We start from the raw sequence: 24,567 nt of genomic DNA on the forward strand, positions 1-24,567 counted from the left end.
TATAGTGTAATGTAATCTTGAGGGAGGACAGAAGCATAGTCATCACTTACTAAAAATGATTTTAAGGTTAGACATTCATGGCCACTCAACCTTTTTTTGAATCGGTCTGCACTGATGCTCTGACCTAAAATATACCTCTACACAGGGCACCTTTAGAGCTAATTGAACCATACACATACTGTAGACATATTCCTAGATGACATGTTAATAGCAGTGCACAGAATCTGATTAGGATATATCTCTTTTTAAATGGCTCATATTTTGCTTAGCAAAGCAGTTAAGTACAGCTGTATCCTAGAAGCAGAGAGTGGTGGGAATGTTCTAAGTTGACCATGCACATCTGCACTAGGGCAGACACATACAAGAAATTATTATGTTTATTTTGTTTAGAATTTTTTGTCACTTTGCATATTAGCAGTCCCCCCAGGTTCAATGTGAGATTTTTTTTAGAATGTTATTCAGTTAGTTGAGCACTTGGCATCTTTGTCTTGTTCCTTTGCCACCTGATGCAAAACTTGTGGGAAATCTAGCTAGATGGTACCTGAAAGGACATACTTTTGCTGTAATTTCTCTTTAGTTAACCCATAGTGCTCTGTAAATCCTTTAACATGTACGCAATGTTTATTTATAAACTTTATAAATGCATGGTTTTGGGTCAGTTTTTTTTTTTATGTTTATATGCTTTTAAACGGTTTTCTATCTCTTTTTAGCTAAATAAATATATACAATTTAGTTTTTCCTTCTGATGGGTTACAATAGAAATCTAAGCAGCTCAGTTAGAAACTATAGAAAAGGTTTAGAACCTTAGAAAGGTTTTTATGCTCTTTGCTTATTGCAAGAAACATCATATCTGTTATACCCATTTGTGAATTTACAGATTTCCTGGAACACATAAAGGTGTCATGCTGTACAGCCTGATAGCCTGGGGAAAGATATATGGTAATCCAGCTGACTGTGTCTGATAACTGGCTGTAGTTGTAGGAGCAAATTTGAGGCACAGATACTCTGCATTCCTGTCTAAATTGCCCTCTTTTGAATCTGGATTAGATGGGAGGTTTTGATAGTTGACATTACAAATGTCATAAAGTACTCAGAGGCCCTAAATATATATGTAATAAATCCAATAAAGAAAGTTGCTGAAGTGTAATTCCCTGCTGAATGAACACACATACCTCTATACATGGGCAATAGAAGTGTACTCGCTTTAGCAATAGAAGTGTACTCGCTTTAGCAATAGAAGTGCACTCGCTTTAGCAATAGAAGTGTACTCGCTGAAACGGTCTCACCAGATTTGCTGTGTGTTATTTTATCAACAGCTGGTGCAAGAGGATTACAAGATTACAGAAAGAAGTGGGGAGAACTGGTGCAATAGTGGATGGAAAACTCAAGTTCTCTGTGTACAACTGAAGTTGCTGAAGGCATAGAACACAAAATACTATATCACTCAATTCATACTGCATTCACTAAAGGTGTAAAGAGACCTTACTTAGGCTATAGCATGCTTGGAAGGCCAATTTTTCACCTGTTACAGATGTGCTAGGGTTTGGGAGTAATCTATACAGCAATAAGCACCTAACAGGGTATTTAGGTGTAGTGTCAGCATAGTTACATGGTGAATGCACTACTGTATATGTCTACTTAAACTCTGACTTTGAAAATTTGTATTTATGTTCAGAGCATTACCATGGTATGTGAATCATAGCACGCTTCGTGTACGTAATTTATGTAATTTATAAACTGCACCGTCAGGTTAAAAACGAGTGCTCACAATTCATATATATATATATATATATATATATATATATATATATATATATATATTGCATAATATAATATGCATAGAGAAGTAAATACTGAGATTGGATGTCTTTTCCTCTACAGAAAAAAATTGAACTACATAGTTTAACTTTTTATATTTTCTTCAATCAAGACGCTGTATACATCTGACATTTTTTTTCACTGACTTCAACCATGACTTCAAAAATGCTACTTGAGCTAGTCTCTACACAGCAGTTATCCAGGTCGGCGTATCCTCAGATACAGCTTTGGGAGTCTGTACCCAAACCCACTGAACTGAAATTATGTTTGTATGTGTATTGAGTCTCTGAAGACTCATTCAGTCAGCCTCTGAATGTGGCAAGCCTAACCTGTAATATTCAGGCCTTGGGCTCTGCAATATGGAGCTTTCCAGACCTCAGTGTACTAGTTTAGCCACAGAGTGCTCTCCAGGTGCAGAGCCGTGGCACAGTCTTTGGTGTGTCCCAGTCTCTGAGGACACAAATATTCAGTAAGGTTGGCAAGGCTGAATCACTAGGACCTATCGCACAGTTAGCACCTTTGGGCCACCACAATCCTACAACAGTGAAGGCTTAAAGTGGTTGTAAACCCACGGAAACAAAAAACAAAACAAAAAAACCCCCTGCAAGACAAAGGCATAATAAGCTAGTATGCATAGCATACTAGCTCACTATGAAATACTTACCTTAAATCGAAGCCACCGCAGCCGTCCAGGCACACTGCTGTGGCCGGCGACATGTCTCCCGGAGTTATTTCCGGGTATCGCGGGCTCCGGTGCTGTGATTGGCCAGAGCCACAATGACGTTTACATCAGTGCACCCGAGCAGCAGATGTTGAAGATGGTTGTAGGCAGCCAGAAGGGACCACGTCAGTGTGGGTGGGCAGTGCAACCAGACCGGAGAGCCACAGGTGCAGAAGTGGGAAATTGCTTCCTCTAGGCTGAACAGTGGGAGAAAGAGTATGGAGCTGGAGTGTACGTACAACACTACCACCTACGAGATGACGTTTATTATAATAAGGATTACCTGTAGGTACCGTGAATATCTCCTAAACTTGCACTGTTTAGGAGATATTCACTATAACAGCATGTGCTGACATCATCGGCACATGCGCACTGAAGAAATGGCTCACCCGTGCCATTTCTTCAGCTGGTGTGCCGTTGCCACCCTTCAGCTGGACTGCTTTGCATGTTTTGAATGTCCAAGCATCACTGAATTCATGTATCCCTCAATGGTTGATAAAGAAAAGAAAATGTTTGTACTGGGCACAAAATCATTTTCTTTGAAGTCACCTGAGGGACAGAGGTCCCACCCTTTTGTGCTTTTGGCTTTATGTACTGCATGCTCAAAAAACTGAGACATGACGGTTGGAGGTTGGGTTATACAGGGGCTGGCTTAACGTTTTTTGTTTGTCAGTGTCCCAGAAATCTTATTTTTCTTCTGTTGGCTCTCATGGAAGCAAAAACATGAGCTTTCTGACATTTCAAATTGCACTGATGTAAACAATATTACCACAAGTTAAGTGAATGCAGAAGTATCAGATATTCAAGTGTAAAGCCCTAACGAAAACACAATCAACACCCTAATGGTTACCAGACTATAAAATAAACAGGCCTTGGAGGGGGAGATAGACTTTGCCAAACACTTTAAATTACCATTTGCATTTTGTCTGTGGAAAATAATACTGGATCAAATAGCACAGATTCTTCAAGTTTATAAGATTATAGAGGAACTGTTTTTTTTTTTTTTTTTTTTTTATTTAAGCCATCTCTTTAACATATTTATTTTCTTTCTTTGTCACGAATAGTACAATTTTAATGCCAAAACCATGACAATCTACAAATCATTTACTAAGCTGTATATCACTTATTATATATAACATTCCTACAGCAATTAAAAAAAAATATAAGAAAAACAAATGAACAATCATAATATTCCATAAAAAGATAAAAGGGGAATCTGGACAAAGTAGTCACCACACTGCTTTATATTAAGATTTGGATAGGGGGCTTTTTTATCAATAAGAGAACCTTACTTTATATTTTGTACAATTGCTTTGGGTTGCATTTATCAGAGCTTATGAAGCCTAAGAAAGTAGTGAAAATAGCACAGATGTTTGTTTAGCATAATAACCAAACACTATAAAGTAGATATTGTTTGAGCTCCACTCCCTGTGGGTGAAAAAAATCTCAAAGCATACCATGGTTAAAAAAACACCTCAAAACAAGTTGGTGACTAATGACAAAGCTCATATGCTCAACCGAAAAATGACCACTAAAACTGGCTTGTAGTGTAAATTTAACCACTTCCAGCCCAAGGACGCCATATGATGTCTTTGACTTTCAGTGGGGATATCTGAATGATACCTCCAGCCATTTCCAACAAAAATATAAAAAGTGCAAAAACTTTTGGAAGACCCCTCATAGTTAGTTTTGTTCATAAAAGGCACCGCCCCAATCCATTTATTCACTTACAGAGTTTGCAGCTTCTTTATCTTTTAATCCTAGCTTATGTTCCAGCTTAAAGTGGTTCTATAGCTTTAAGGTTTTTCACCTTAATGCATTGTATGCATTAAGGCGAAAAATCTTTTGTGCTGCAGCTGCCCCCCAGACCCCCCCCCCCCTTTTCTTACCTGAGCCCGATCCGATCCAGCGATGTGCACGAACACAGCGGCTACAGTCGCTGCCACTTTCCTCATTGGACCGATTGATAGCAGCAGGAGCCACTGGCTTCCGCTGCTGTCAATCAAATCCTGTGACACAGGGGACGGGGCTGAGTCTCTATCTGTCTCTATCAATGGATGCAGCAGGACTCAGGAGCAAGCCCGCAAGGGTGCACCCAATGAAGCGGAGGGGCCTAGTGTGGCGGCAGGGGACTCCAGAAGAAGGATCGGGTTTGCTCTGTGCAAAACCATTGCACAGAGCAGGTAAGTATAGGCATGTTTGTTATTTTTATTTTTTAAAAGAGGAAGGTTTACAACCACTTTAATCTAGTGCTGTGACCGCTGCCCCAAGTTTCCTGTTTCAAGGTGGCTCCTTTCTCATGCAGCATCCTATGGAGCCACCCTTGTATGCAGAGTCTACAGTTGTGTTTCCCTACATGGTGTTCATCAATAGAAACACACTGCCCTCTAACCTAGGATGCCAAGGCACTCCCATGCTCCTCCCTCCTCGCCTCCTCCTTCAACAAGCTAACAGACTGCATTGTCCACTGTAAACTCTTTCTTGTGAAGAATGGAAGATTGGGGATTCAAAACAGAGAACAGGAGCCAGCAGCACTGTAAGAGCCCTTTCACACTTCCAGCGCAGGGGTGTCGGCGGTAAACCCCCGCTAGTTTTAGCTGCGCTTTACCATCATTTTTGCGGCGCTTTTTGGGCGCTAGCAGGATGCTTTTAACCTGCACTAGTGGCCGAATAAAGGGTTAGAAGCGCCCGCAAAGCACCGCTGCCGAGGCGCTTTGCAGTTGCTTCGGCAGCATGGCCCCTCAAGGCAACAGGATAACTCCCTGGATTTGCATTTTAATATTTATTACTGGTAGCCATTTATATTTTATGTTATTAGACAGGGCTAAAACAAAAGGCTATTTCACATTATTATATTTCACATAGCTCTAACAGTGAAGAGTCCCATTTGTATGCACAGGATACAGCTTTTTTCAGTTGCAAGAAGTGCAACATCCAACAACCCTAAATTGATTTCATTTTCCATAAGGGCTTACATTTACCTTATATATACAGTATTTATGCAAGGTGATCATAACCCCCAATAATTGACTCTTCTCAAGGGTGAATACATTCAGTTTTAGTAAATCTAGGCCCGTTCACAATAGGTGAATAAAGGAGAGTCTGATCCATCACAGGACTCTCTCCTCCATTCACAGATCATGTTACAGCCAGTGTAATTAATAACAGAACTTCTCAATGGAGGAGGAGGAAGGGGGGGCTTGTCCCCGCCGGACCAATATGTCTGAAGACCCGGAGATCTTAACCACTGCAGCTCCAGAAGTTCAGGAGATCAGATATATCTGCAGTGAAGATTTTTCCAAGATCCAGCTGCTCACCCATTGTGGGACATACTTCATCACAGCTAAATGATGTGACTAAAGATGTATGAATTTTTTTTACACTATGGAGCATCATCTGTTTTTTTTTTTTTCTCTGTGCACTGTGGACTGTTGGTGGTTAAATGCCCCTAAAGAGAATTGATTGGATGAATGAGGCTTGGAAGGGTTAAAAGACCACTTGGAATATCTTGGTTACAGCACGGTTTACATTTGCGGTGGATGATTATTGGTAGCTGCTGGATAGCACACTGCAAGGATGAGTACTTTTCTACTGGATACTGCACTGAGATTTACACTTACATGGACTGCACTTTGTATTAGTGGTTATTATTGGATACCACATTTAAAATGTACATGTGCTTACTTTGCGTCTATTGAATTTTGCAATTTTGTTTGCTTACTTTCACATATTCATGGTTCACAAGGTTTGAATTAAGAATGATCTATTTGTTTAAGAGCTTTCATTGCACAGGGTTTTATATTTTGATAAGTTTAGCACTGTGCCTTTTAATTTTTTTTTAGGTTTTAACTGACTTCATCTGCAGATCATCCCTTTGATTTGCAGATGAATAAAACAGAGTAAATACAAAAGTAACAATGTTACTAATTATCTCCTTAACTTATATCTGAACAGTGTTTATGTAAGAAGACTTGGTACAGTGTTTTTAGAGTCTTGTTTTTGGTATGCTGATATATAAGCTTCATGTGTCAACAATTGTTAATCGCTCTGTACTATTCACTTATTTATTTGTAACATGCTCTCCTTATGAGTTAAATATACACAAATTTGTATCACTTGGCACCTGGAGATGGATTTGGCACTATCGTCTTCTACTGTATTGTTTTCTTGTTCTTATAATGTGATTTCTTTCTCTTTGGAAAAAATATTTTTCTTCTTCAATAAAAAGATTATGAAACTAAGAACATTGCAATAGCAGAAAGAGGAATGTTAAGCTGTCTGCTGACAGTTCATCATCCTTACACCAGGCTTGACCTGGCAGGGATCTGCGGAAGTTTTCTATTCTGAAAACTGCATCAATCCCGTTAGAAACTGGTGCAGGGTCTGCGCTTGATTAATATTACATGCTGAAATAGAACCTGGTGTGAGTGGTGCAGATAGATCTGAAATAGGTCTATCTGCTTAGTTATTGTGGAGCACACCACAAAGGCCAGTCTCCCTGCATTAGGTTTGAATTTAAAGTCATAGCTCTCTTTAGGATTCCAACATGGCCCCAATAATGCTGTACTAAGAACATAAACAATCATCCTTGTAAGTCTCCATTTGTCAGGAATCAAAATTCAATCCCTGAAGCTTTATTTTCTCATCACTTAAAATAGCTCCTTTTTCTATCCTCCTTAAAATTCACCTTGTAGAATCTCACATATAAGGTCAACCACAAAGAAGTATTTTTAATAGTGAAAAACAATATGACCCAATAAAAAATGTGTGATACTCTTTATAACTTGTCTTTTACATACAAAATAACAAAAACACTGTTAATATAATATAAGAGATAGGATTATCAGTGGAAACGTTATAGGCCATGGGAGGCTCTAATTTGTGCCCTGTACAAAGACTGGCTTTGGGAAGATTCAGACCCCCGAACTACAGCCGTGGCCAAAAGTTTTGAGAATGACACAAATATTAATTGTCACAAAGTCTGCTGCCTCAGTTTATGGGACCGTATGCAGAACAATTACATTTACAATTATAATAATTGATCAATAATAAACCAATACTACAATGGATTTGAATGGCCGGGGCACTTCATTATTGGTATTATATTTTATTTACCAACTTATAACAATAATAAACATGTCCATTTTCTTTAATACACAACACTCATTTATTTTTACTGTAAACTATCACTATAACTCAGCCATGACAGCTCGAGTTAATACCAAGACATGTTCAATAGTGCCATAACTGTCCCTTTTCTTGAGAAAAGGACCAAACCACATAACAAGGGCCTCGACGATGGGAGGGAGGGTGGGATGCTTCTTCTTCTCAGCTGATCCTGCGCTGTCTGTTGTTCCTATGCAGTATTAATTCCTTATATAAGGGTTAGCTCGTGCCACCTTAACATGTGACCTGCCTTTTAGCCAATAATATTTAAAAATTTTATTTAAAAATTTGCTAAATAACTGTCATTTTTTTAACATGTAGTCTGCCCTGGCTCCATAGGTGGGCGGAGCAAATTCTTTTGCTCCTCCCTTTTCTTTATGATGGCAATTTGCATATACTGCAGAATGTTATGAAGAGTGATCAGATGACTTACAATTTATTGCAAAGTCCCTCTTTTCCATAAAAATGAACTTAATCCTATACAAAAAAATTTCCACTGCATTTGTGAAGAAGGCTTCAGGGTTACCAAGAAAGTCCAGCAAGCGCAGAACTGTGTCCTACAGTTGATTCAGCTGCGGGATCGGGGCACCACCAGTGCAGAGCTTGCTCAGAAAAGGCAGCAGGCAGGTTTGATTGTATCTGCCCGCACAGTGAGGCAAAGACTTTTGGAAGATGGCCTGGTGTCAAGAAGGGCAGCAAAGAAGCCACTTCACTCTAAGAAAAACATCAGGGACAGACTGAGATTCTGAAAAAGCTACAGGGATTGGACTGCTGAGGATTGGACTGGGGTAAAGTAATTTTCTCTGATGAATCCCCTTTCCGATTGTTTGGGGCATCCGGAAAAATCCTTGTCCGGAGAAGAAAAGGTGAGCGCTACCATCAGTCCTGTGTCATGACAACAGTAAAGCATCCTGAGACTATTCATGTGTGGTGTTGCTTCTCAGCCAAGGGAGTAGGCTCACTCACAATTTTGCCTGAGAACACAGCCATATATAAACAATGGTACAAAAACATCCACAAGAGCAACTTCTCCTGACCATCCAAGAACAGTTTGGTGATGAACAATGCCTTTTCCAGCTCGATGGAGCACCTTGCCATAAGGCAAAAGTGATAACTAAGTGGTTTGGGGAACAAAACATCAACATTTTGGGTCCATGGCCAGGAAACTCCCTGGATCTTAATCTCATTGAGAACTTGTGGTCAGTCTTCAAGAGGCGGGTGAACAAAAAACCCCCGACAAATTCTGACAAACTCCAAGCACTGATTATGCAAGAATGGGCTGCCATAAGTCAGAATGTGGCCCAGAAGTTGATTGACAGCATGCCAGGGTGAATTGCAGATGTCTTGAAAAAGAAGGGTCAACACTGTAAATATTGACTCTTTGCATAAACTTAATGTAACTGTCAATAAAAGCCTTTGACACTTATGGAATGCTTGTAATTATACTTCAGTATACCATTGTAACATCTAACAAAAAGATCTATAAACACTGAAGCAGCAGACTTTGTGAAAAGTAATATTTGTGTCATTCTCAAAACTTTAGGCCACAACCATATATATCAAATATTGTAGTTCATTTAATCTAGAACAAACCACTGGTATTTTCCATGGATTCAAAAGGGATGTAATGACTAAGTTACTGTTTAATTAGAAATAAAGAAAGTAAAATCTTGTTCAATTAAAGCGGCTTTTGATCTAAATACTGAATAGACCTTCCTATGGATCCATTGTTTTTAATGCTCTTAATTTTTAAATTCCTTCTTTCCATGTGACCAGTCCAAGTTTAATTATTAGGAATTGTGAAATAAATACCATACTGGCAGCAGCTGCAAAGAAAGAATTTCACAATATCCAATTAGTCTATACGGAAAACAACTGCTCATTTCCCAGCAGAGTTACCTTAACATGATTGAATAGGTGCCCATTGTGTTATTTTTTTGGCAGGCAAACTATGCTCTGGGTAAGATCAGTTTATCTACTTTTCTACTTAGGGAGAAATGATAAACAGCATGCCACTTTAAACTGTTCTTAGTAAGCTTGCTTTGCATATAGGCATCTAGATAAAAATTTTAACATAGACATTAGATAATAGCCTATATGGAAAATCTGCAAACACTGTCATCTACATACACTTTAACCTGGCTTTACACAGTAAACCCTAATATTGAACTTCTCACATTTGCTCCCTTTTGGTCTGTTACATATACCATTAAAAGTAGGTTAATTGTTCAATTAGCACAAAAAAATAGTTATGCCAGATTTTTTTTGATCTGACAACTTACATTGCTTCCAGCTATTTTTGTGGGCTACAAAACACCTCTCTTTATGTTGTGGAGATGATGGTGGAGGTGTTCTGTAGTTCTGTTCCACGTTAATAATTCTGCTTCTTCATAGATACAGTACAATGAGTGAGCATTGTTACCCTAAAACAGGATGCGTGTTGCTGACATGCAGTTTGGTGCAGTGTGTGATTAAAAGTAGTGCAAGCACTACTTCTCCCATGGTTTAGTGAATTATACAGTCCATTCAAAAGAATGGTCTGTCAACACACACTGCACAGGAACAAGTGGGAATCGCATGAAAACAGCGGGGTTGATTTACTAAAGGTAAACAGACTGTGCATTATTCAAAGTGCAGTTGCTACAGAGCTTAGTAAATGAGGTAAAGCTTCACTTTGCAAAGTATACCCAATCACATGCAAGGTAAATAAAAAAAACAACGCATTTTTGCTTACACATGATTGGACGATGGAATTCAGCAGAGCTTCTGCTCATTTACTAAGCTCTAGTGCAGCTGCACTTGCAGAGTGCACAGTCTATTTGCCTTTAGTAAATCAAGCCCAGTTTGAACAAGATGTAAGAATAGAAAGAGAAGTGTCAGTTTGTGAACAGAATTCGGAGGATGATATCACCTCATCATTAACTTCTTCTTTACTGGTGACTCCTGTGTTGGTATTTCTGTTTAAGTGTCAAAATCACCTTAGGTCAATCTCTATTAAAATAATGGATTACTTCTGGTGTCCGTGCGTGTAAATAATCTGCAAGATGTTTGATGAAACACCCATTTTATAAAAACTTTCTGAATTTTTTATGTTATGTGTATAATAGGCTTTGCTCTGGTAAATTGATCTTATTTGAAATACTTTGAAGACATTACTCAGGACAGCTTTATAAAGAAGTAGGAACATATTTTTCCTAACAAAATAGTGAAATATATATTATGACATTGATAAATAGGCCCCAAAGAAATAAATGCAGGCTTGTGAAATAAAACAATGCAAAAACAACTACATGAAAAGTGCAGTAACCAGATTCCACTCTGTGGAAGTCCGATCCATACTAATTACTTTGGAGTGGTTTCTATAGGTTACTCTGATTTGAACTAATTTTTTTTTCTTTCGAAAAAGTCAAACAGAAATGTAATTATTTGCTTTACCTGGTATGCTGCGGTATCTGCATTGCCCAGTCATCGGGTCATATTCCTGGTTATCATCAGCACAAAGGCAGAGGAATGAGCCTTCTACATTTTCACATCGGGCCTCACCACAGACTCCACTCAGCATTTCACATTCATTTACATCTGGAAAATGGAGAATTGTTATAAGGATACATTCCTTCTTACTGACAGCTCTTCACAGAACTGCTCTTTTTATGCCAGCAAAGTTGCTGGCACAAGCAAACCCCCATGTGCACAATTAAATCCTATAGCTGGTGAGCTGAATTAAATAAATACTAGAATTTCCTGACTGTGGAGAAATGCTTATTGTGCACTGCTGGTGCTAAAGTATCAATCCAGAAAAGTATGCAGTATGTCAAAGCAAAATTCTCAAACCTCCAACAATCATGACTATTTCCTTTGCCCTGTCCCTATTCACAACGGAATGCCAGACAGCTACAAAACACTATTAAAGCACATTCTCACCTGCCAAAATATTCATAATCAATTCAGCAGGAACCGGACGACTTTCAGTACATGTGAACTGCTGTCTGTTCAGCAGAATGGTCAGATGGCCTTGCTGAAAAAACAGCATTTGATCAGCGCTTGTGGCCAATGGCTGCAAACGCTGATCAATTTATTGTGATGGGGGGACTCCCCGCTGTCAGAATACAATAATAGCTCAGCAGGAGAGATCCCTGCATCACACATCACTGTTTGTTTTTTGTTTTTTTTGTTTTTTTTGTTTTTTTTCATCCAGTGGGTTGAATGAAAAAAAAAACTGACATGAGAAGATTGTTCTCCAATCATCATATAAGAAATGAGATAGCTATAGAATACCTCAAACCTCAGCAAACAGCCTTAAAAGACATTTACAGAGACAAGAAAATATGACCTATTGTTCCTTCAAAACAAAAGTGGAAATGCAATTAGGACATTTGCTTCGTACATAAGTATAAGCACTCATGCAACAAAAGACATGCTTATCTGGAGAAAAAATATCTCACTCAGATTTAGACATTAGATATCTTCTAGATGTTCCAAACACCATATGATACTCTGCATAAACAGTCTTAATGTTTTTGTATTGGGGGGGGGGGGGGCACAGTCAGATACACCTGGATGACCATAGATAGAAAACATCTAGCTAAAACAGTTCAACCTGGTTAATCCTTAAAGTGGTATTAAAGGTTTGGCTTTTTTTAAAAACAAAACAAAAAACCAAACACAGATCACCCCCGATCCTCTTCTTCTTGGGTCCCCCGCTGGTGCTCCTGGCTCCTCCCCTTTGACCAGTGCCCCCAATAGCAAACTGCTTGCTATGGGAGTTCTGGCGTGTGCTCATTCCCAAGTCCTGCTCTGTGTGTCCATAAGACACATAGAGCCACATCTTGACTTCACCCCCCACTCTTTCCCAATGGGTCCCACTGCTGTCTCAGCCAATAAGGAGAGGGAGCCCCAGGACCGCCGAGGCTCTCGTGCACATTGCTGGATCAAGAGGGATCTCAGGTGAGTATTAGGATGGGCTGTGGGGGAGCAGCACGCAGAAGGGTTTTCACCCTCATGCACATATATGACTGTATCACTGGCTTTAGATTTTTTTTTTTTTGATCAGCAAGCCGCTTGATCAAAATTAAAAAAAATAATAATTCCCCCAGCCACACAATTAAGGTGGATGAAGGAATCCTGTGCTATTGTATTCTGACAGCAGGGACTCATCTGCTGCCAGAATACACTGATCAGTGCTGCAGTCTATTGGATGCATGTGCTGATCAAGTGGAAATTTTACAACATTCTCGTTCGAGAGCAGTTGATTGTTAGACTCACTTCTCTTTAGCAGAAACGGCCATAGATGGATCAAAATTTGGCCAGTCCCTGCTGAACTGGGCAAATTTTGATCCATCCATAGCCAGCTTTAATTTTTCTAATTATGGATGACTATTGTGTCCTTTGGACTAAGTAACTTCGCACCTTGTGTCTTTGGTATAGAAGTCAGTACCAGATGTTGTAAAATCAATATGCTTTGTAACTTCAAATTTACTTTCCTTTTACTGTTGCTTCTTTACCCCTTTCAATGCTGCATGAAAATGTATAGTTACGCATGAAATGCTCAAATTGATTACAAGACAAAATTTGAGATCGTAATTACAAGATATAATACAGAGATTATAATATGTGGCAATGTTACAGACATGCATGCTTTTATATTCCAGTTCTAAAACAGGGGTTAGAAACTGACAACTTACCCACACACCCTTGCCCATCCAGTGAGTCTTGGTACCCCTGGTAACAGAGGCAACGATATGAACCATTGGTGTTTTCACAAAACCCTTGACTGCATAGCGTGCTATTAGTACATTCATCAACATCTGAAAATGAGACATGTTTTTGAATAAAGGACATGACACAAATATAACAAGACACCCTATACACTGATTTGTGACAAAAATCAACAACAAGCAAATTATGCATACATATATGGTAGCGCCACACTTCTTTCAATATGTCTCCTTAAGTTAAATAAATATCTAACTTATTTTCAGGAACAAAAAGATTTTCAGTTGCTAAAATAATAAAAAATGAAAGAAAGGATTATGGTTAGCTTTTCAAATCCAGGTGCTAGATCAAATTATATGGTCCTCCTGGAATGTATTTTTATTTTGTGCTCCGTTTTGTTTTCTGAAATATTTATAATTGCAGGGCCAATATCTGAGGTGTACTGGAAGGACCACTGGAATATCTTGGCACCATAGGTCAGTAGGGTGCGTGCAATGCAATACAGGATATGGGGGAGACACCAAAGCTCCAACTTACTGTGTCTGCATAGGTACAGTGTACATTATAGTGTTCAGGAAGAGGAGCTATAGAGAACAAAGTTGTATTTGCAGATACTTCATGGTATCTGGTGTAAGTTGAATACTGTGCTGATTGGAAGATGGTAACATGACTGGTGGATGAAGAAAGATACCTTTTCACAAGAATGCTCCCATATGCCTTCTGACATTTGATATAAATGTGAAACATTTGATTTAGCCGGACTGGAAATAACTTGGACTGGACCATGTCCTGGCTTTGAGTGTCCCAGGTAGTCTCCTGGATAGGGCTTTTCATGGTGTGCAAGAACACCCAAGAGGGATTATTATTCAGCCCTCCTCCTAGACGAGGGGGTGGAGAGAGATCTTCTTGTGTCAATTGCTGTGACTTTGGTTGAAACTTCTTTTTGTGAACCTGAATCAATGGCAGTTTTATCTATGCTGAATCTACTGCTTGACTTGCATAAAAGCGAAGATTGTGATAAAGCGTAGTGTCCTGTACATGCCTCTACTCCCCACTAAAGTGGTCACTCCTCTCATCAACATTTTATTTGGCTTGTTTTTGCATGTGAATGTAGTACCCTCTACCTGAAGGTAGGTGCTAGACTAGTAATTTTCTATTGCCCAGGGTTCAAGTACAGGTAAATTTAACCAGGCCTGTGCTTTAGGCTGGGCCTGGTTGTTTTGATTTGGGACTGGGAGTGTTTGGTGTAGTGGGAGGTGTGGTCACCTGTGCTCTGACTCAGAAGAACCTCCCCTGCTTTCATAAGGATTGTTCTGGACGAGAGGTTGGATCTGAGGTTTGAGTGGCAGGCAGCTCATGTGAGGAGCTCTGACCAATTACCCTTTGGTATTGGCAGGGGTCAGGCCTCCCATATAAGCTGAGGTCACGACAGAATGGAGTATTGAGTTGCTGTTCCGGGCGTCCCCACGTGGATGCCGAGCGTGGAGGAGGGATGGAGGTACCGCTAGGAGGGAGTCCTAGATAAAGATATTCATCTCTGGAAAGGTATCGAGCTGCTGTGACAGTGGAACACAGGACTTGTATGCTGGACAAGATTGGTACGGAGGAAGTAGCAGTAAAGTGGCGGAGAGTAGATCAGCGTTCTGTGACTGGGAATACAGAATGGCCAAGTAGCAAAAGTAACAAAGTAGTAGCAAAGTAGTGTGAACTGAACAAGGAGAAGCTATCCAAGAGTAGTGCAGAATGCTGTGGCCGGGGAACGCAGCATTGATAGTCATGGACTGGCTGAGAGCAGTAGTCCGCCCATTAACATGTGTCAGGCTGTCGTGGAGAGGTACTAAGTATCTCTGGTCTGGTTAAGCATAATGGTGATGCCTTCCAAAAGACTGTGTGGCTGTCTGATTCTCTGGGCCATCGGGGAGAGGCTGTGTAGGCTTCTGGCTCTTTGATTAGCATAGGCAATACCATTATGGTCTGCAAGGAGGAATTATTCATAGTGATTCTTTCTTGTCCCAATGGAAGTGAAGAAATAGTATGTCAGTAGTTTTGCAGAAGGATTTGTGCAAGAAAAGAAGGAGCAACAGTCTGTAGAGAAGTTATTCAAAGGAAGGAGACTGGGGGGTGCAAGGTGTGCGTTCAAGTTTGCAAGGCCAAGGCCACTGAATAACTTCTGATAATGTGCTAAATACTATGGGCATCTCATATTGTTCTTTCTCCCAGTCAAGTTGTATCCTGAAATAAACATAACAAAACTCTGCAAATGACTGTTCATTGTCTTAACTGATAGATGGGGGTCTGGCAGCAGGGTGATTGGTGGATTGCTAAGTAACCAAGTGGTGAACATACCGCTACATGTCCTTTTTTTAAAGCTGATTTATTAAAATTCCCTCACTCCACTGGCCTCAAATGATTTTCTTGAAACATTGTGGCATGAAAGATTATTACCGCGTTAGATGCGCACTTTAACATCTGAAGCAAAAAGATGAATTAGCTGCAAAGTGGATGTTTAATGCATAATTGAAGCAGCTCAGTTTCTTCTGCAGTTTCTCCGGAATTATTGGAATTAAAATGTGTTTGTATTCTCCTAAATATAACTACGTAACCTATATACCTTTTTAGAGGTCTAATATTTGATTTAGTCCACAAGGAACATAGTGGGCTATGCAGCATGTAAATGTTTTTAAATTAAGCATTTTTTTTGTAATATTTTTAAGCTTTTCTAAAAAAAGTTCAAATATTGGTGTTCCTAAGGTTATTCTATTTTGTATTGTCTTATAATGCTTAAATTGGTGGGTAATATAGAATACCCCTGTGTACCATGGTTCCTGACAACATGTCTAGCTACATCAATCAAAGCTCGGCAATCACTTTCCAGGAACATTCTCCTCCCTGTTTTCTCTTGAATTTCATTGCTTTCTGGTAGTTTCAAGTGTGTGCACACAGCTAAGTTTGCATTGGAAAATATTCACACATATTGGTGCATGCAAAAAACATTCCATAAATTAGAAGAAAACTGAGCATTTTTTTTAGCACATGCAAAGCTTTTGTGCTTTCCAATTTAGTAAATCATTAAATAATTTTTTCTATAAAGTTTGTGGGTACAATTATTTACAGACAAAAAAAAGGACAATGATGTAGATCAAGATTATTCATCCTGCTGATCACTTTTATCTCTATATATGATATGTTTAAAAACTAACTATGATCACATTCCCTGAGGACTAGCTGAAACGCAAGAATTGTAATATTTCATATGCTGTACATTAAAATGCAATGCGCAAAAATATTGAAAGAGGTCTATATACCACAATTAAACTTTACATTGTACCATCTCAGTGTGATACACACATCCTTCTCCCACTCTCCAATATTTATTCAAAACAATTCAAAGGCCCCACAAAATAATGTGTTAAAATTGGCAGCAATACCCCTACAGTAGCTGTTAATAACTTGCACTTCTCATCTGTAGTCCCAGCAGTAAGTGAACTGTGCTTACATAATGTGTCTGTTCCACAAGAGCTGTATTATTTTACTTGTTGTGCACAGAAGGATTTAAGATGTAAGACAGAAGTCTGCAGGAGCATCAAATATATTGTTTAATGCAGATAGCAGACCTGCGGTGAGAGCCTTTTAAAGACTGAAACGTATCCACCAGATGGTAACAAGATCAACATTAAGTCAAAGTGTTTCTTTCCAGCAAATCTCTAGTGATTCTACAGTCAAAACCACTTCACAACAGTTCTTGAAATACCAGCCAGAATAGATAAATATTCAACAGGAATTCTCTGGTCAGTGTGGCTGAATTCAGCTTGAGAAGTCGCCAGATTTGCATTGAAAAAAAGTGAAAACCCGTTTTTATTGGTGTTAGGGGTCAGCTTTAAATGTGGAACTTGCAGAGAGGTACTCCAGACGCCAAAGTGCATTTAAGGGCTTCCTGCTTGTGTTTATTCATCTCTGTTGCATCACATACAAAAAAAAGAGATTCCCTTGCTGGGGTCTGAGTCAGAACAGTCCAACTTACAGGAAAATATTCATGGCTAGCTGTGAAACAAGGAGGTTTTGCCTGGACCTGCAGGCCTGTTCCAACATAGTCTGCATGCAGTCTCTCAATGTAACAGTCTCACACCACCCCACACATCGCAAAGAACATTTTAAATGTTTCCCCAGATTGGGAAATGGTGTAACCAGTGGTTAACCCCTGTGTACCACATAAAACATCAAACACTAGAACCTAGGCAGCAGGTAAACACAATCTATGACTCTGCCCTGAACTGAAAGGGGCTGTTAGTCACAATGGGTAATCATATCAGTAACTGTCACAAACTAATGAAAATCAGGTCTGGCATGCATCCTTTTATGCATGTCTTCTACACCTCTCAGAGTATGCAAATATCTTTCAGTCACAATTTTACTGTCACAATCTGGAGTCAGGCTCGGAGGCCAGTAGCTATAGCAGGGGTGAGGGATTATCGACCAGCTACATAAGTACAGAAGAAAGTCACCCTGGTGGATGCCTGAGGTGCGGAGTCTAAGTACTAACCGATGTTCACAAGAGCTCCTGATGGTGGAGATGGGTTTTGTTGTGTGTTAGTACCAAGTCCCAGTCCTCAGGATCGTCCCACCAGGAGGTTAGCAAGCCGGGGTCCAGTAACTGATATAGCCAAGCAAGAGGTTGTAGGTTGGGATCAAGCAGAAGCATAGTCAAGGAACAAGCCAAGGGTTGGTAACGAGTGGTAGCAAAGATACAAACAGCAGCAGTAGTGACAAAAGCGGGATATTGGCTAGAGAGAGCACAATAATCTGGCACACAGGAAGAGCATGGTATGGCTTTAAGTTCATGAGAAGAGCAAAAGGTTCAAAGTTCAAGACAAACAAGCATTCAGGTGGCTCAGCAAGAAAAGGCATTGTCTGACACAACAAAGTTCGCAGGTTCAGATCCGGGCCCTGAAACCTACAGAATCATAGGGTCTGACATATATTATTATTATCTATAGGGATATGTTAGGATCCCACAGAAATGATTAGAATACAAATTACTCAGATTACTCCATATAGTTGTCATAAACAAGTCATTAATTGAATGTAGGATTAATAAAATACCCCTTTAGATGGTGGGCAATCCTATACCTCCCAATAGGGGTATAGGGGAAGACTGCTGTTTGTGACATCCTTTGACTGTTTTCAGGCATGGACTATTGACTGACCTCCCTAAAGCCTGACAAACCACTGCTTTAAATTCCAGCCTGTGCATACCCCCCCTATATTTGTCTCATCTGTGAGCTACGTCATCACATTTTTGCATAATTGACTTCCCTAAATCCCACAGGAAACCCATATAATGCTCTGACGCCCTTTAGAGGTTATTTTCACAACTGCAACCACTTTATATAAGTCTTTTTACTTATTTTATTTCTAATCTTTGGGGAAGCTTACAAATACAACTCACTACCTCCCTATCTTCTCACTTCTTATATAAAAGGAGTAGGTGTAAAGCCTTCATTCAATCAATTAGGACCCTTTCTAGGTCCCAATTTCCCATTTTCAAACCCCAAAACTGCAGGTGATCCAATTTTTCTCCATGTCTTTCCCACATATCCTGTGGCATGAGGTTATTCCTATTTAGGGCAATATCTCCAATATGTTCAAGAATTCTTATTTTCATTGATCTTATATTCTTTCCCACACTTACCAAATTACATGGGCATTTGGCCACATATACTAATCCGGATGAGCTGCAGTTTAGAATGGCCTTAACTCCTATCCGTTCTATACTTCTGGAGTTTTGAAAATCCTTCCAAGTAGGCATGTATTTACACTCCTTACAATGACCACATTTATGTAATCCCTTGGGTGGACCAGGCAACCAGTTTCTACTATATGGATTCTTCCTTTCTGTCTGGATTTTTCACAAATGACTATGCAGTAGGTTTTTTCTCCTGCAATATGTAATTATCTGTCTTTCCTCCTGATGTCCCTTTAAAACCTTGTCCTGTTATAGGATCAGCCAGTACTTCTGCAAACTCACATAGATCGTCGTACGTGTTGTACGTCACCGCGTTCTTGACGTTCGGAATTTCTGACAATATTTGTGTGACCGTGTGTATGCAAGACAAGTTTGAGCCAAAATCCACGGTTTTTGTTGCCGGAAAATCCGATTGTGTGTACTACAAAACATGTGAATAATAGTGGTGCATTTTGATAAAGACAGACCTACAGGGGATTTAATTCGAGCAATATGGTCCTTTTAACAGTGTTTGTTTTTAACCACTAGATACTGAAATAAGCTAGGTGGACCTATTGAAAGTTCCAACAAAACACTCCTCATGCCCCTCAATTATGAGCAAATGTTTGGTACGAACTTGGGTTTCGACTGAACATGGCAGGAAGCTGTCACTCCCATCCAGTGTTGCCCAATCAACTGTGGACAGGGCATTCCCTGCCTTGCAGCAGGGATCAGGATCAGGCCCCAGTCACTCTAAGCTTTCAATCCACACCCATGCACTTCAAATGCTGTCAATGACAACTTAATGACTATCTAAGCAGACAGGAATATAGGTGGGTGTGCAGAGTTAATAAATACGGGGCAACATTTAAAAAAAACCTGGTGGATATCATCAAAAATTAAATATGAAAATCCTAATCAAAGCCAGCGTATATATATAAAATCACTGGTTTCCACTTAGTCTATTTGAACATAGTACTGTATATAAAGTAATTCATAGGTGTGCTCAGCCTATTGCATTAGGGTGTGCACCCCAAAGCTCAAACACACATGCCTTTCTCTGCAGCCTCAGCTGCACAGGACAGTGAATGAATGGGAAGTGCTCTGTGCTGAGTGGCTTCCTGTTTATTCACCATCTGAAGCATAGTAAACACTGTTTACTATGCTTCGGTTATGAATAAACACAGTGAGTGATTGTGTTCACTGTGTTCATTTAGAAAAGGAAGGGGCCGGAAAATGACATATTTACTGGCCCCTTCCGCTGCTCTCAATCCTGAAATATCCCCCACAGCAGCAGGGAGGAGAGGAGGGAAGCCAGCAGCACTGCAGGGCAGGTGGGGGCAACACAGGGGGAAGCTCGGGCAGTAGGGGGATTCTACACCACACGTAGTGATTAGGGTGTGCCCAGGCACACCTGGCACACCCCCTGCACACACCTATTCTAAATTGTTTGATTGATTTATGAAGTAACCTGTAGGTAGCTGTCCTAAATTTGTCACACAAGTTTTCTCACCCACAGTTTAAACAAAGCTATATACATAAGCTCTCATCACAAAATCTAGCATAGACAACTAGATATTTCTAAAATTTGGCTTAAGCGTTGGAAAAATCCGAGACAGCTGGTCACTTGAACATCCTGACTGTGTGGAAAGAATGAAAGCTTTTGTATATGGACTACAAATACTGAAAGATGTGCTCATATTGTAAATAAACTGTTTTCACCTGATCAATTATCAGCCAAATGTGGCCAATACTTAGCTCCACACTTACTACAATACATTTCAAGTGAGGAAAATGTCTGTACAGCTTAAAAATGTGGTAACTGCTTTGAATCGGTTGCTGGACTACCGAACAGTCAGGTATGGCGACAGAAAACTAGAGAGACAGCAGACAAGTTAAACATAGAGAGAATTGGAATTTCTAATCGTGACAGCATTAAAAAAAAATCAAAAACCACAGAACTGCTGTATGATGGCTATATGAAAAACATATTACAAAGCAAGTTCAGTTTTGTAAATTTTTTATAAAGTGTCTAGGATTTTATGCTTTCTTGTATTGACTTTGGGCTGACAGTGAGGGTATTCCCTTGGACTTGAGGTTTCTTACTTTTAACACCTGGCTTTACTAAGCTGATTCTGTTTCATTTTTACAATTTTCTGGGAAAAGATTTAGGGGTTTTTGGGGTAACGTTAGGATTAAACTTGGACTGTGCAGTGTGAGAATTGCATTTGACTGCAGATATATGAACACCAGTGTTCATACTGTTTGCTGTTTTATATTTAAAATGGAACACACTTGTGGTCTGGATATCATTTAGACAGAAATAAAATTAATTATAAACCTTTGTTTAAGACCTGTCTGTAGAAGGCCAAATGCAAACATTTAGTCAGTACTTACTTTCTAAAATTTTGCTTTAAAGAATTATGTTCTATGTTTATATAGGGTTTATCTATACGGTGCTGGCAATTTTTTTTTTTTTTTAAAGTTGTGCATCGCTGCCATAGACTTATTACTGACATCAGATCAGTTTTGTAGTGGTCAAGTGTTAATTTCCATGCTTTATTTTCTCCTTTCTGCCAGTGAAAACACAGATTCACAATTCTGTGAATTTAGAACTTGCTGAATGTTAAATTAGGGAGAGAGGAAATGGACCAACTAATATTAATATACTGAAATTTCCACTAAGTTGAATCAGAGGCCTACAATCCTTACCACTTGTACTCTTAAATATTAAACAGTAAAAAAAATGTGTAGCCCTAGAATAAATCACTAGATTCTCCCAATAAAACCTACATAATAGGAGAATAAAAATATAATTATGACTATGGCCAACAAGAACTGTTCTTTAAAATGTTCCATACAAGAGGATTGTAGTGTCAGAGATCACTAGGGCTTTATATAGAGGAACACCCAGTCAGACAAAAGGGTTGATTTGAAACTGGAGAGTGCAAAATCTGGCACAGCTGTGCACGGTAGCCAATCTGCTACTAACTTCAGCTTGTTCATTTAACCGCTTCAGCCCCGAAAGAATTTACCCCCTTCCTGACCAGAGCACTTTTTGCGATTCGGCACTGCGTCGCTTTAACTGACAATTGCCCGGTCGTGCGACGTGGCTCCCAAACAAAATTGACGTCCTTTTTTTCCCACAAATAGAGCTTTCTTTTGGTGATATTTGATCACCTCTGCGTTTTTTATTTTTGTGCTATAAACAAAAAAAGAGTGACAATTTTGAAAAAAACGCATTATTTTTTACTTTTTGCTATAATAAATATCCCCAAAAAATAATTAAAAAAATGTTTCCCTCAGTTTAGGCCGATATGTATTCTACATATTTTTGGTAAAAAAAAATTGTATTGATTGGTTTGCGCAAAAGTTATAGCGATGACAAAATAGGGGATAGTTTTATGGCATTTTTATTAATATTTTTTTTTTTTTACTAGTAATGGCGGTGATCAGCGATTTTTATTGTGACTGCGACATTATGGCGGACACATCGGACATTTTTGACACATTTTTTGGACCATCATTTATACAGCAATCAGTGCTATAAAAATGCACCGATTCCTGTGGAAATGACACTGGCAGTGAACGGGTTAACCACTAAGGGGCGGGGAGGGGTTAAGTCAGTACTAGGGAGTGTTTTCTAACTGTAGGGGGGGATGGGCTAGCTGTGACACGTCACTGATCTCTGCTCCTGATGACAGGGAGCAGAGATCAGGGACACTGTCACTAGGCAGAACGGGGAAATGCTTGTTTACATCAGCATATCCCCGTTCGTCCTCTCCGTGAGGCGAACGCGGGTATCCCTGCGGCGATCGAGTCCACGGGACCCGCGACCCGACTCAAGGAGCTCCCAGCCGGCGTGCCCGCGCTCCGCCACCGGCACGCACGCAATGGCACAGCGGGGAATTTAAATGGGACTTACAGTTACGCCCATTTGCCCAGCCGTGCCATTCTGCGGACGTACATCGGCGTGTGCCGGTCGGGAAGTGGTTAAGCTTTGACAAAAAACCCCCCAAAAAACTGTAATTGTTTTCTATGCAGAGCTGCACTGGATTTTGCATTCTTCAGTTATTGTAAATCAACCCCATAGAGTTACAATAATGTACAAAGTGCAGTGACTGATATAAATTAGTTTAGTATTAGTCCTGAGTATCCAAGTGGTGCCTCAAAGTAAACAGCATACCTTCACATGATCTTCCATCAGGAGTTGTAGTAAATCCTTGTTCACATATGCAGTGGAATGAGCCAGCAGTATTGAGACATTCTCCATTTGGAGAACAGAGCTCTGGATTTTCACACTCATTAATATCTGAAACAATAAATCAAAGAGATTATCAACACCAAATATTCAAACATATAAACCAAAGTTGGAAAATGTTATGTGCAAACACCTGCAAGTGCCTTTTGCATTTAGATTGTTACTTAACTGCTTTTAGGGAGAAGAAATTGTTTTTTATATAAGCCGACCTCTCTGTGATAGATAGATAGATAGATAGATAGATAGATAGATAGATAGATAGATAGATAGATAGATAGATAGAGCACTATTGTGTTGGTCACATGTCTGAAGGCCTAGGCACATATTCATGAGACTGAGATACTGAAGGTGCAGAATGGTGCAGAACAGATCATGAGGATCAAGTCTAGGGTTTCGGATAGCCAGCATAGAAAGGGGTAGAATGTTTAATCTCGGAAAGGATTATCGGCCCTTTTAATTACTCTGTTTTGATCTATGCCAGCAACTTTGTTAACTTAAGTTTTGTTTTTGTTTTTGATATTTTAATTTATGTCAACTTTAGCACTGTTTAAAGTAAGCTTACTCTGTCGGGACCTACATTACCTCTCAGACAGAGTGGAAACCCAGAAAGAGTATCTACAGTCCATTAAACGAGAACAGACATATTTCCAAGACCGTACAGTCACACATGCCACTGCATTCCACAATACTCAGTGACATCTAGAATATGTGGACAACAGAAGGTGGAACGACATACGTGTCTGTGGACTACTAGAGGTGACCAAGGACAAATATTTGCTGCTCATGCTAATAAAACAGGCATGCAATATGAAATCCATGGAATTTAACAGTGCACTTATACAGCTTCTTCAAGCTCCTCTAACAACCCTATCTGACAATGACATTCAGTTCTGGTGAGATTTTCCCTTTAGCCCTACAGCCAGAGATGGTAGTCACACCACCTTACGCTTCCTAGAGTACTAATTTACATTCTGCAAAGATTTAATATACCAACCCTGCTATTCCCTGGCTGGGACCTCCTCTCTACAGCTCTTCCTCAACAAGACCTTGTGAATCTTGGTATCTACCAGAAAACACCTCTTGTAGCTCACTCCATTCCACACACTCTGACCAACAGGCACACCTATTATGGCCAAACAAGGCAGACTGTTGTTCTGTCAGAAGGGA

General features: G+C 39.7%; 1 protein-coding gene across 2 annotated transcripts in view; it reads right to left on the reverse strand.

Moving 5' to 3' along the window:
- The window catches only part of LTBP1 (latent transforming growth factor beta binding protein 1), a 548,083-nt gene that overhangs the window by 31,966 nt on the left and 491,550 nt on the right, over nucleotides 1–24,567 (reverse strand). For both annotated transcript variants that reach the window (XM_073627728.1, XM_073627727.1), the window contains 3 exons: nucleotides 23,326–23,451; nucleotides 13,387–13,509; nucleotides 11,141–11,284 (listed from right to left, as the gene is read on the reverse strand). In XM_073627728.1, the coding sequence (XP_073483829.1) occupies nucleotides 11,141–11,284; nucleotides 13,387–13,509; nucleotides 23,326–23,451 (393 nt within the window). The remainder of the gene's footprint in view (nucleotides 1–11,140; nucleotides 11,285–13,386; nucleotides 13,510–23,325; nucleotides 23,452–24,567) is intronic.

The sequence above is a fragment of the Aquarana catesbeiana genome, linkage group LG04, assembly GCF_042186555.1.
Source record: "Aquarana catesbeiana isolate 2022-GZ linkage group LG04, ASM4218655v1, whole genome shotgun sequence".
Classification (NCBI taxonomy): Eukaryota; Metazoa; Chordata; class Amphibia; order Anura; family Ranidae; genus Aquarana; species Aquarana catesbeiana.